The sequence below is a fragment of the Mus caroli genome, unplaced genomic scaffold (genome assembly GCF_978045245.1).
Source record: "Mus caroli unplaced genomic scaffold, Mus_caroli_1 scaffold_11, whole genome shotgun sequence".
Classification (NCBI taxonomy): domain Eukaryota; kingdom Metazoa; phylum Chordata; class Mammalia; order Rodentia; family Muridae; genus Mus; species Mus caroli.
The window spans coordinates 106,581,991-106,595,600 of NW_028227266.1; the positions used below are offsets into that span (position 1 = coordinate 106,581,991).

At 41.5% G+C, this 13,610-nt stretch overlaps 1 protein-coding gene across 6 annotated transcripts in view; it reads right to left on the reverse strand.

Moving 5' to 3' along the window:
- Positions 1-3,962: 3,962 nt before the first annotated feature.
- The window catches only part of Rbm6 (RNA binding motif protein 6), a 99,387-nt gene continuing 89,739 nt past the window's right edge, over positions 3,963-13,610 (reverse strand). For all 6 annotated transcript variants that reach the window (XM_021172247.3, XM_021172246.3, XM_085828003.1 and 3 more), the window contains 4 exons: positions 10,704-10,778; positions 9,544-9,641; positions 4,965-5,094; positions 3,963-4,205 (listed from right to left, as the gene is read on the reverse strand). In XM_021172247.3, coding sequence (XP_021027906.1) covers positions 4,080-4,205; positions 4,965-5,094; positions 9,544-9,641; positions 10,704-10,778 — 429 coding nt within the window. In that variant the 3' untranslated portion in view covers positions 3,963-4,079. The remainder of the gene's footprint in view (positions 4,206-4,964; positions 5,095-9,543; positions 9,642-10,703; positions 10,779-13,610) is intronic.

The following is a 13,610-nucleotide window of genomic DNA, read 5'->3' on the forward strand; positions in this document are numbered from 1 at the left end:
TCGCGCGTCGACCTTCCCCCACCTCCCATCCTACCCGCCTCTCCAGAGACGTCCAATCAGCGAGGGTGCCGGTCTGCGCGAGGGCTGCCGGGAAGTGTGGTCGCCCAGGCAGCCTGTCACTAGACCCTGCGTTAATTTTTTTGCGTATTTCAACTGCTCCATGACAAAGCTGCCATTCAGCTTCTGAGAACCCGGATGTGAACTTTACCAGCGCTTGACACACTGTAAAACGTATAATCCAGTTCGTAGAGAAGGCATACTACTGATGACTTCCCTAGAGGCTAGGTTAGACTTTGTGCAGGGGTCTCACAAATATCTTTTAACTCACCGCGTGACAATGTGCACCTGTAATTACACCCCAGACAACGAAGCAGAAGGGTTGCCATGGTTTTGAAGCCATTTTGGACAACTTCATTCTCTTTCCTTTGTCAAGTCATTAATGTCTCGTTTTACAAACATACAGAGCTAATAATTCGGTAAACTAGAAACTGAACTAGCTTGTTTTCAGAAGCCATGCCAGCACTAGAATATGAACTCCAGAACAATAGGGATATTTTGTTGTAAGACCCTGTCACAAGCAAACAAAACAACAATAAAACCAAACCTGTGAGATAGCCTCATCAGGTAAGGCTTACTGCCAAGCCTAAGAACCTGAGTTCTGTCCCTGCAACTCACATGATAGAAAGAGAACCACGCATGAGAGAAGTCGTCTAATGTGGCAAACATGGATGTGTGTTCAAATACACCAACAATGGGGCTGGTGAGATGGCTCAGTGGGTAAGAGCACCCGACTGCTCTTCCGAAGGTCCAGAGTTCAAATCCCAGCAACCACATGGTGGCTCACAACCATCTGTAACGAGATCTGGCGCCCTCTTCTGGAGTGTCTGAAGACAGCTACAGTGCACTTACACATAATAAATAAATCTTTAAAAAAAAAACAAAAAACAAATACACCAACAATAAGTAAATATGAAGCAGCCCAAATTCAAACCAAATCATCACCCAACTACACATTAAAAAAAAAAAAATCCAACAAGACAGATAAAACCCTAGTGGGTTTTTTTCCCCCGCTCTCTCTGCTTTTTGTGGAGATATTATCATCCAGTTACCGTAACTTGCCCTCTGCATATGTAGTTATTAGGGAGCGGATTTCCCTCGTTTGTTTTTTTCTTCCCTTCCCTCCCTTTTCTTTTCTTTAGAAAGGGTCTCTATATTTCTGGCTAGCCTGGAATTCACAATGTAGACTGACTAAGATCCATCTCCTTAGTGTGGGACTGTTTCTGACCCTCCAGTTTTCACCTCCTTCTGGGATTACGAGTTTGATAAGATTAACGGTGTGCCGGAATTAGGGTGACTGAAACTGGCTAGAAATGCCTGAAAAAACGGCTGAAGGAACACATACTCAACATCTTTCTTTTGTATCTATGTATTCTCACTATACAATTATGTAAATGTTAAGATATGCCCAATTATGGTTGAGTATATATAACACATTTAACTGCAGAAAATATACATTTGTCTACAGATCATAGAAACCACTTTATAACAGGGTGTGGTGATCCTTTAATCCCAGAGGCAGGTGGATCTCTGAGTTCAAGGCCAGTCTGGTCTACAAAGGTGAGTTCCAAGAAAGCCAGAGTGATATAAAAAACTAACTCACTGGTTGCTGGGATTTAAGGTGAGCCACCACGCTGCCAATTCAATTTTAAACTCAAAAGCTACTCCCCTAGTCTTCAATGTTCAGATGGAGCCCAAAGTGGTCACAGATACAGATGAGACTGAACTTGCAAGACAGCTGGAACGGCTTGAGAGAGAAAATGCAGAAGTGGATGGAGATGATGATGCAGAAGAAATGGAAGCCAAAGCTGAAGATTAACGTTTTGGAAAACAGTCCAATTTAAGGAGTACGAAGCAGCCCTTCTTGGCTGTAAACCCTAGACTTGAGAGTTTTCCAGTATTGAAAACTTCAAAGCTGAATATTTTTATTTCCAAGTATTTAAGTATTCAACAAGCCAGAATCTAAATGCCCTCCTTCATGTCAGCTGTTCTCACATAGTGGCTCTAACACCTCAAGCATTATTTCAAGGGAGTGGCTTGATTTGACCAGAGACAAATCTTAAACAGCAGTCCTAATATTGGGCCTACAGTTTCCATTTCTCATGTCTCTGGAATGGCACCCTTATGGTTCAGAGATTTACCAGGGGCTCCAAACACAAACAATCCCAATCTTTCTATATAAAATGTATTCAAGCAAACATCAAATAAATTTCTGGGATATTTAAAAAAAAAAAAAAAAAAAAAAAGCTACTCCCCTATCCCTAGACAGATTCCATCCAGGGATGAATGGCATCCTCTCAATTGTGTCTGTCTGTTGAGTAGAATTGTTTTTGTGAGTAGATGGACTATATATCCTAGGCTATCTGGTAGTCGATGTAACAAAGACAATGGAAATTGTTCTAATTTAAGCAACACAAATAAGCAAATAATATTATTGAACACAGTTTTAATAAAATAATCTTCCGTCTTTCATTTTAAAAAACTTAAAAGCTGGAGATGGAGTGCTTGCTGCTCTATGAGAAAATCCAAATTTGGTTCCCAGCACTCATATCAGGTAGCACACAAACCTATAATACCAGCTCCAGGGATCCCATGTGGTCTTCTGGCCCTAAAGGCACCCAAACTACACACAGAGACAAATAAAAACAGTAAGCCGGGTGTGGTGGCTCACGCCTTTAATCCCAGCACTCAGAGGCAGAGGCAAGTGGATTTCTGAGTTCCAGGCCAGCCAGAGCTATACAGAGAAACCCTGTCTCGAAAAACAAAAAAAAAAAAAAAAAAGAGAATAAAAGTAGTCAGGGATTTTGGTAAAGTCTGTAATCTCAGATAGGAGGAGATAGAAGGAATATAAGGTGTTTGGGGCTAGGCTGTAGAGTAAAATTCTTTCAAAAGACCCCCTAACCCAGTGACATAATCACTTTCATGAGTCTTTTTTTTTTTTTTTTTTTTTTTTGAGACAGGGTTTCTCTGTGTAGCCCTGGCTGTCCTGAAACTCACTCTGTAGACCAGGCTGGCCTCGAATTCAGAAATCCTCCTGCCTCTGCCTCCCAAGTGCTGGGATTAAAGGCATGCGCCACCACGCCGGGCTCATGAGTCTTTTAAAACCAACCCAACCAATCACCTCTCTGATTATCTGGCAAAAAAATAAAAAAAGAAATGTTTTGTCCCAGTATTGGAACTACTGCCATAGAAAATAAAGTGAGAGCTGGGCGTGGTGGCACAGGCCTTTAATCCCAGCACTCCGGAGGCAGAGGCAGGCGGATTTCTGAGTTCGAGGCCAGCCTGGTCTACAAAGTGAGTTCCAGGACAGCCAGAGCTATACAGAGAAACCCCGTCTCGAAAAACCAAAAAAAAAAAAAAAAAAAAAAAAAAGAAAATAAAGTGAAAGACATCTTTGCTTTGAGGCAATTGTAGGACTTTGTTTTCCCTATAGCCTTGAGGTGGTCAAAGAGCTTCTGAGTCTTTAATTAGGGAACCTACAATGGAGGTGTGCTTTACCTCTACAGTTACCAACACCCACAGGTCAGAGAGGCTCCTTTCACCACTGAGATCAATGTGGTCCTTCCATGCCTGTTTTAGCACAAGCTGACTATTTCAGCATTCAATCAGAGGCCTATATGATGCATGCCTGTTCTACTTACTTTCCTTCTCTCTGTAAAAGATGTATTTATTCTATGTATGTGAGTACACTGTTGCTCTCTCCAGACACACCAGAAGAGGGCATCAAATCTCACTGCAGATGGTTGTGAGCCACCATGTGGTTGATGATAATTAAACTCAGGACCCCTGGAAGAGCAGTCAGTGCTCTTACCTCTGAGCCATCTCTCCAGCTCCATTTTCTACTTTTTAACATCAAGCTCTAATCTCTACTCATTGTAGGAAAAAAAACTTTAACAAAATTTATTCACATTGAAAAAAAGTTTATTTAAAAAAGTTCTAGCAGCAAGAACAGTAACAAAACAAAAGGAGAAAAGGACAAACAAAACAAAGAGGAAATTGTGTCCTGCGGGGTGTCTCCACTCTTAATCCAGTTCTTTATATCGAGCAAACATGACTCTTCGAACAGCGTCTCGGTAAGTCTCATTAGACTGTCTCTTGCTGGTTCTTCCTGGGGCACCACCCCCAGGTCCCCTCATCCGCCCTTCAATCTGCAGAACAAAGAATCAAAAGAGATCTTTAGGTAAGGAAGACCACAAGGTCATGCTTTCAAAATAAAGATTTCAATATTAGACACGAGTTTTAACAGAAATGAAATGGGTAAGTCTTTGATGGTCAGCAATCGTAGAGGCCCAACCCTATCCAAATGGGCAATAAATACTTCCTCTGATCATCCTTGCTACGTGTGCCCCTGAAAATAAGCCGAGCTGTCTCTTTCCAGGGAACCACATCTTAGTTATCAAACATCTGTGCTGACGATCCCTCTCATAGATAGGGCTCTCTAATTTTTGACTACTGGCTTCCTGGCTCTTTTTAGTCACTGTGTTCCCTCAAAACCCCTACCTTTTGTTTGTTTTTTGGTATCATTACTAGAGAAGTGAGTGTTCCACCTCCTCGTCACCGGTCAGCTCTCCTGGCTCTGCTCCTACACTGCCCTCACTGCTTGTTCCTTACACAGGAGTATGATGAACGCTATTCAACCTCTCTGCCTTCTTCTCACTGCCATGGAAATCACCAAAGGCCCAGCACAACAAGTTATAACCCAGGATCTAGGTGGAGGGCCGGTGAGTTGGCTTAGTGGATAAGGGTGCTTGCCATTAAACCTGAGGACCTGATTGAATTACTACAAGGTAGAGAGAGAACTGATTTCTAGAAAGTGCCCTCTGATCTCTATTTTGGGCATGTGCTATGAGGCCAGACAGAAAATATTCAAGGGTCATATAACTCCCAGGAAGACAGATTCATCTTACCTCCTCTGATGAACCCAATCCAGGATGGCTATATCCCAGGCCCGCCCCTTTCCTCCAGCCAGTGGCCTGCTGGGCACAGCCTCCTTTGCTACTAGTGTCAGTGTCTTCTTTATCAACAGGGTTACGATCACTATAAGAGAGACAGATACACTTCTACCACCATCTTCAAGGTGAGCTGCTAATCTCTTGTTGAGATCTGCTTCCTAATAAGTATATTAAGCACAACCCGATATTCATGTAACTAGGCTTGTCCTGTGGGCTCAGAGGTGATTAAGACTGGGCCCTGATTATGGGAAAGAACTTGAAGACTTTATGAATAGATGTTTACAGGACACTGAGGAGATCAGTCATGGATGTAGCAACGATGGATGTGTGCCAGAGAAATACAATGAAGGGAACACAAATCTGAACAGTTATCATCAAAAGTCAAAGGATTTTAAGCAAGAAGACACATCTGAAATGGATCTGGACAAATGAGGGGCTTATGAGCTGGAAAATGTGTAGCAGGCATATAAAAGTATTTGTCTATTCGAGGAGTAGCAGGAACTGATAAAGGCACGGTTTTGAGGTCAGATTATTAAAAGAAAAAAAAGAGAGAGAGAGACAAACAGACAGATACAGAGAGAGACAGAGAGAAAGAGAGGGAGAGGGTAAGAGAAAGAAGCCTTGAACATTAGATCATATTTGATACTTTAGGCAAAAATACTTTGCGCCTCTTACGAGGCAACATGTGTGTGTATGCAAAACAAGATAGGATTGTTTTGCTTCTTTGTTATCCTGGGAACCAAAGCAAGGGTTTCAGGTATGTCAGGTAAGCCCTTTATACTCTCAGCTCACAAAAAGGACACATCTCTTTATCTTCTTCTGGCCTTCATGGGCACTATATGTTGTTGGTTCATGGATATACACACAGGCAAAACATTCATGTGCATAAAGTAATAAGAAACTGTTGCTTGTTTCTTTTGGTACTAGAGAATAAATCTAGGGACTCAGGCATGTTAGGCAAGTTAGTTTATCCCCAAGATTAGAAAGGTCAAGTTTAGGCCTGAAGGGGGAGCTCAGCAGTTTGGGAGCACAGACTGCTGCTCTCCCAAAGGTTCTGAGTTCAAATCTCAGCAGCTGCTAGAAAGGTTAAGTTTCTGTATACAAGACACTTCTGGTAATAGAAAATGGATGGAAGAACAGGAGAAACAATGATAGCTGTTTAGAGACGCTTACAACTGCTGGGGTGTCTCTTATCTGGATCCCCCACAACCCCTTTGTCTTTTTGGTTTTTTTCTGAGACAGGGTTTCTCTGTGTAGCTCTGGCTGTCCTGCAACTCACTTTGTAGACCAGGCTGGCCTTGAACTCTGAAATCTGCCTGCCTCTGCCTCCTACGTGTTGGGATTAAAGGCTTGCACCACTACTGCCCGGCGCTCGCTCGCTCTCTCGCTCGCGCTCTCTCTCTCTCTCTCTCTCTCAAGATTTATTATATGTATATGAATACACTGTAGCTGTCTTCAGACACACCAGAAGAGGGCATCAGATCTCATTACAGATAGTTGTGAGCCACCATGTGGTTGCTGGGCATTGAACTCAGGACCTCTGGAAGAGCAGTTGGTGCACTTAACCCCTGAACCATCTCTCCAGCCCCCCTCTCTTTCTCTTAATACATCTGCTTAAAAAAAGCTATTTTAAAAATCTTCAATAGGGCCGAGAGAGATACTTAGCATATAAGAACACTTGACTCAGGTTCAGTTCCCAGCATCTACAAGTGCTTTTAACTCTCATTTCAGGGAATTCAACACACAGTTCTCTGGCCTGCAGGGGCTCCTACATAAGCATGGTGCACACATAGACAACTTCCTTACTACACATTCTGTAATATTTATACATGAATATATAATCCTTGTAGGTTTATCTTATTCTATGTGCATGAATGTTTTAGCTGCATGTATATGGACCCACGAGTGCCTGGTGTCCATGCAGGTCAGGAGACATTGGGTTTCCTGGATTGGGGTTATGGACAGTTGCAAGAACATGTGGATGCTGGAAACTGAATCTGAGTCCTCTAATCGAGCAATAAGTCCTCATAAACATTGTCATCTCTCTAACCCTCATATATATAATTCTAAAAACACTATCTTTAATAAACTTTCATTCCACTTATATACTTTATAGTATAAAGAAGAAAGATTGAGTAAGACAGGGTAAACAGAAGGCTATGAAGGAACTGACTGAAGGTTTAGAAGTACTAAACTGGGGTGCAATGTGGAGCCTCAGACAAGCACAAGAAGAAATAATCAAGATGTAACTGAAAACAGTTTTAAAAAAAAAGATTTATTTATTACTATATGTAAGTACACACTGTAACTGTCTTCAGATGCACCAGAAGAGGGCGTCAGATCTCATTATGGATGGTTGTGAGCCACCGTGTGGTTGTTGGGATTTGAACTCAGGACCTTTGGAAGAGAAGTCGGTGCTCTTAACCACTGAGCCATCTCTCCAGTCCCTGAACACAGTTTTGTTTTGTTTTATGGGATAGGGTCTTATTATGACTTGGTTGGCCTGGAATTTACTATGTAGAACAGGCTAGTCTTAAGCTCAAAGATCCATTTGCCTATGCATTTACAGTGCTGGCATTAAAGGTATGAGGCACCAGAAATGTTTAAATTCAGAAAACAGAACTGACATGTTGGCTTACTGTGGTGGCTGAGGCCCTGAGTATATTAGAGTCCAAACAGAGAAAGTGGAGGAATCAGAATTAAAGAGTACAGTAAGCAGGACCTTAGAAGATGTCTGGAATATTCCTGGAAAGGAAGAGGAAGCAAGCATGGTAGGTAACATTTGCCTTTAACCCAGATACTTGGGGGAGGGGTGGGTGGGAAGGCAGGCTAATTTCATCTGGTTTGAAGCCATTCTGCCTCCTTCCCTTCTGCTTAGGAACATTTTTTGTCAGTTTCTTTTTCGTCTTTCAAGGCCTCAAATACCCTTTCTTGTTATAAACAGGCGAAAGAAACTCAAGAATTATCAGTGACTCTTCAATCCCACTACTCACAAAGCAAGGTGGACTTCACGTGTTTCTTTAACCCAGTCACAGCCTGCCTTTGGCAATCATCTCTCATTAGACCCATAAAGTAAGCATCATCATTAGTCTCTGTTTAAGTGTAAACTTAAAAATTTTTGTTGTTGTTGTTTTTTTTGTTTTTGTTTTTTCGAGACAAGGTTTCTCTGTGTAGCCCTGGCTGTCCTGGAACTCACTCTGTAGACCAGGCTGGCCTCGAACTCAGAAATTCACCTGCCCCTGCCTCCCAAGTGCTGGGATTAAAGGCGTGCGCCACCACACCCGGCTAAACTTAATAATTTTTAAAGTAGGGCTGGAGAGATGGCTTAGTGGTAAGAGCACTGACTGCTCTTCCAAAGGTCCTGAGTTCAATTCCCAGTAACCACATGGTGGCTCACAACCATCTGTAATGAGATCTGATGCCCTCTTCTGGTGTTGTCTGAAGACAGCAACAGTGTACTCAAAATATAAAATAAATAAATCTTAAAAACAAAACAAAACAAAAAAATAATTCTTAAAGTAGATTAGTATCCCACTTTAAATGATTTCCTGATAACCTAAAAGTATGTTGAAAGTGAACTGGTCTCTAAATCGGTTAGGCTACCTCATTTCCTGTCACTCAACAACATACTCCCAACTGTTTAGCTCTGTCAAACCACTTGTCAAATACACCATATGCTTAAACAAAAAAAGCTGGGTGGGGGTGGTACATGCCCTTAATGCTAGTGCATGGTCAGCAGAGACAAGCAGATCTGAGTTTAAGGTCAGCCTGGACTACAAAGTGATTTCTAGGATAGCCCAAGTTACACAGAGAAATCCTATCTTGGAAGAAAAAACAAAAAACCAAAAAAACAAAAACAATTCAAAAAGAACAAATAAATCCTGTTGAACATAGTTTCCTCCAATTGAAACCTTCTCCTGTTCCCTTCCTTTCTAGCTTTCCTGTGAGCCACATTATCACTAAGCCTTCTCTACTCTGTACACAGATCAAATGTATGTCTTGTCTACTTGAATATTTCTTGCACTTAGTACAGCGGCATACATCGCAGATTATTAGCAGACTTGATGGAATTCTGGGGTTATGATTGGGAACTGTTTGACTGGAAACAAGCAGAGGAGGTTAAGAGGTCATATTATATCCAGCAGCAGTTAGTATGCAACTCGAGAATGGAAACTCCACAGAGAAATAGTCCAAGAATATGACATTATCAGGCTTATAAGAAGGTATAGTATTATTGATGAGAGTTTTGAGGATAGCCACTTTAGCCCTGGCTTTCAGTAGCAGAAGCATTGCAGCCAGCCAGCCTTCCATGAAAACATGCATATATTCAGTGTAAAAAAAAAAAGTGGTCAAATAGCCATGGTGGTCTTACTGGAGTCCAGACAAATAGCCATGGCAGTCTTACTGGAGTCCAGACAAAACCAGCTTCTAGCAACTTTCTCTCTCTCGGAGAAAGAAAGTAAAATCATTGGCAGAAGACAGTTCTATTACTAGGTCTGTAGGCAGCGGCTGGATAAAGAATGTCTGCCCTTACCTGTCTGTTTCTCTGGAGTATTTAATCCGTTTCCTTTCTGGAGAATCAAAAGATTGTAGTTTTTCCCTTCGGTCATTTCCTTTTTCTTTAAACCTTCCCTGTGGGAAACAGAAGAGGAGACCTGAGATTTCCACTTAAGAGGTTGGAGGGGGAAGTTCTACCCTGCTCCTGATATTCTTGTGGAAGGGGTTGGGGTTAGGAAGACAGGATCTTGCTATGTTCACAGGCTGAGATCATGTGATCCTCATATTTCAGCCTCCCAAGTGCTCTGTATACACAGGCTTTATTGTTAATGCTGTTTGGTCTGAGACAGGGTCTTGCCTTGTAGCTTAGGTTGACCTTGATTTTAGGAAATTTCTCTTGCCTCAGCCTCAAAGCACTGGAAGTAGTAGAGGCAAGGCCACCATTCCAAGATTGAATTTTTTTTTTTTTTTTAAGTTAAATTAAAAAAAAAATTGAGCCGGGCCGTGGTGGCGCACACCTTTAATCCCAGCACTTGGGAGGCAGAGGCAGGTGGATTTCTGAGTTCGAGGCCAGCCTGGTCTACAAAGTGAGTTCCAGGACAGCCAGAGCTATACAGAGAAACCCTGTCTCAAAAAACCAAAAAAAAAAAAAAAAAAAAAAAAAACAAAAAGAAAGAAAGCCAGTAATGCACACCTTTAATCCTAGCACTGCAGAGGCAGAGAAAGGCTGATCTCTCTGGGTTCAAGGCCAACCTGGTCTACATAGTGTGTTCCAGGAGAGCCCAGGCTACATAGTAAGACCCTGTCTTAAGAAAAGAAACAGACTCCCTCTTCTGGGGTGTCTGAAGACAGCTACAATGTACTTACATATAATAAATAAATAAATAAATAAATAAATAAATAAATCTTAAAAAAATAATTAATAAGGTATAAACAATAAATATATATATTTTTTCAGCTTCTACTGTGGTTTTATTTTATATACTTTTAGATAATTAATTATTATCCTCTCATTATTATACCTGGACTGCAGTTTCAGCTCCCTCCTCTTTTCTCAGTCCCTCCTACCACATATTATGTTCAGGGACCCCTTTTCTTCTCTGTCTTTTTGTAAGGAGGAATCAGTACAACGTACAAAGTATATACCACGGGTCAAAAAGGTTTGGACAAAATGAGTAACTGTTCACCAGAGCTTACCTCCCGCTCTCTCCTCTCCAGATAGGCGAGCTCTTGCTCTGACTGCTTTATCTTCCGGTGAATTTCCAGGTTTTGCTGAGAAAAGAAATTTTATGAGTACAGGTCTAGGAAAACAACAAAACAAGCCAAGAAATGTTTCTAGGCCTTTCCCAGAGGCTTTAGGGTGGTAACTTTTGTTCTGACTGGCTCTCTTGCAACAAACAATATCTAACTGGTTCTGCCTGAGCTTCATCAATAAGCAAACTATATTCTAATTTACACACAAATTACATGGTAAACCACACCAAAAGAATTTCACTCTAATTTATGTTTTTAAAAATGTATGAGTATACAGCCGGGCATGGTGGCCCACGCCTTTAATCCCAGCACTCAGGAGGCAGAGGCAGGCGGATCTCTGAGTTGGAGGCCAGCCTGGTTTACAGAGTGAGTGCCAGGACAGCCAGGGCTACACAGAGAAACCCTGTCTCGAAAAACCAAAAAAAAAAAAAAAAAAAAAAAAAAAGTATGAGTATGAATCATCCAGGATTGAAGTTCCAGATGTTTCTGATCCTCCATGTGGGTTCTGGTAGAAACCGGGGGACTTCTACAAGAGCCACCAGTCTTAACTACTGTGGTGGTTTGAATATGAATGCCCCCATAGCTCAGCTTCCCAACATGATAATTATGAACTAAACCCCTGAAATTGTAAGCCATTCAAAAAAATATTTTCCTTTACTTTATTTTTTATAAAGACTTAATGTATGTAAGTATACTGTAGCTGCCTTAAGATGGTTGTGAGCCACTATGTGGTTGCTGGATTTGAGCTCAAGACCTCCAGAAGAGCAACCAGTGCTCTTAACCACTGAGCCATCTCTCCAGCCCCCAATATTTTCCTTTATAAGAGTTGCCACGAGGGGTCTAGAGAGATGCCTCAAGATGTAAGAGCACTGACTGCTCTTACAGAGGTCCTGAGTTCAATTCCCAACAACAACATGGTAGCTTACAACCATCTGTAATGGGATCTGATGTCCTCTTCTGGTGTGTCTGAACACAGTGACTGTGTATTGATATACATAAAATCTTTTTAAAAAAATGTGTCACTATGTCCAAAAACAAAAAAAAAAAGGAAAAAAAAAAAAAAGAGTTGCCTTGGTTATGGTATTTTTTTCTTTTATTTATTTATTTATTTATTTATTAATTATATGTAAGTACACTGTAGCTGTCTTCAGACACTCCAGAAGAGGGCACCAGATCTCGTTACGGATGGTTGTGAGCCACCATGTGGTTGCTGGGATTTGAACTCTGGACCTTCGGAAGAGCAGTCGGGTGCTCTTACCCACCGAGCCATCTCACCAGCCCGGTTATGGTATTTCTTAATAGAACACTGACTAAGACAACCACTGACCTATCTCTAGACCATGGCTTATCTTCTGATTTAAGGTAAAAATAATGGGAAAGGGGTTTGGTCAAGTCAAAGAAGAAAAATCACATGTCCCACTCTGCCTACCACTTTCCCAGCCAAACCCTAGACTCTCTTTCAGAGACCCAGAGGAATATGAAAAAGAAACACCAAGATTTTGAAAGAACAAAAACTGTTCTGAGAGTCCCTCATTCCTTGAACATGGTCTAAACTCCACAAATCTTCAAGCATGTACATAGAACACCAGGAGCCCAAGACAGTTCTCATATAGCCCAGTGTTTCTTGTTCTGGTCAATGTCCAGGAACTGAGAAGTGCTCCAGTGCGTGGGTGGTCCTCAGGCAGGTTCAGCTCATGGATTTACCACATCTTTGGCTCCTTCTTCCAACAAACTACTTTTTAATCTCTTTTCTCATTTATTGCAATTTTGCAGGTGCTGAAATAAATTCATGACTCAGAATCTCACTGTCATAGACACTTAGGAGGCTGTCTATTCCAAGGATCATCAGGAGAAATTTCTTAGAATACTAGAAGTTTTACAAAATGTAGTGGCTGGGACAGCAATGCATTTAGGAACAAAAACAGGGTTTCTCAGGTTTTGTCAAAGAAAGACTTTTAGTTCTATACTGAGAAGTTCAAACTAGTCTCTTTAAATATGTTGCAACATCTGCTAAGAAGAACTGTGAAAGAAATTACTCTGAGAACATAAGCCCATTTAAAGGCTTTGGCTTGCTGGTGAGACTACAGGGGAGAATCAACATATATCAAAATAATGCCCTCAAATAGCTCCTGTGTTTACAGCTTAAAGCAATAATCACTGCATGAAGAGACAGGGACTAGCATATGGGGTAACAACATGTTATCATACCAGGACAGAACCAGGTGAGGCTGACCAGTATCTAAGATGATTGGGACCTTATCTGAATCTCAACTGTTAGTTAATGGCAAGTTATTTATCTACAAGTCCTTTTCTCCCTACACATCTTGTGTATCTGGTTTGATAGTCATAATGCTTGTATTGGGTCTGAATACTGAAGTTCTAATATGGGAGCAGGTACAAATTTTAAAAATTAATTAATTATATGTATGAATGTTTTGCCTGTATGCGTGCAGTAACCGCAGAGTCCAAAAAAGGATAGAGGCCAGAAGAGGGCATTGGAACTGGACTTATAGTCTTGTGCGGTCACCGTGTAGGTATTAGGAACTGCACTCAGATCCTCTGGAAGAGGAGCAAGAACTCTTAACTGCTATGCTTTCTAAGGCCAGGCAAAACCTCTTAATTCATAGCAACTCTTGAATTAAAAACAGAAGAGTAGTAGGACTGGGGGCTGTCTCTGACTCTTTTGCTTGCCTTTGGGACCCTTTTCCTCCTCCTGGGTTGCCTCATGCAACCTTGTTGTGAGAATCTGTGCCTGGCTTTAGTAGCTTGTTATGCTGTATTTGGTTGATGTTCCTGGAAGGCCTGCTCTTTTACGAGGGGAGGAGAAAGGATGGAGGGTGGATCTGGAGG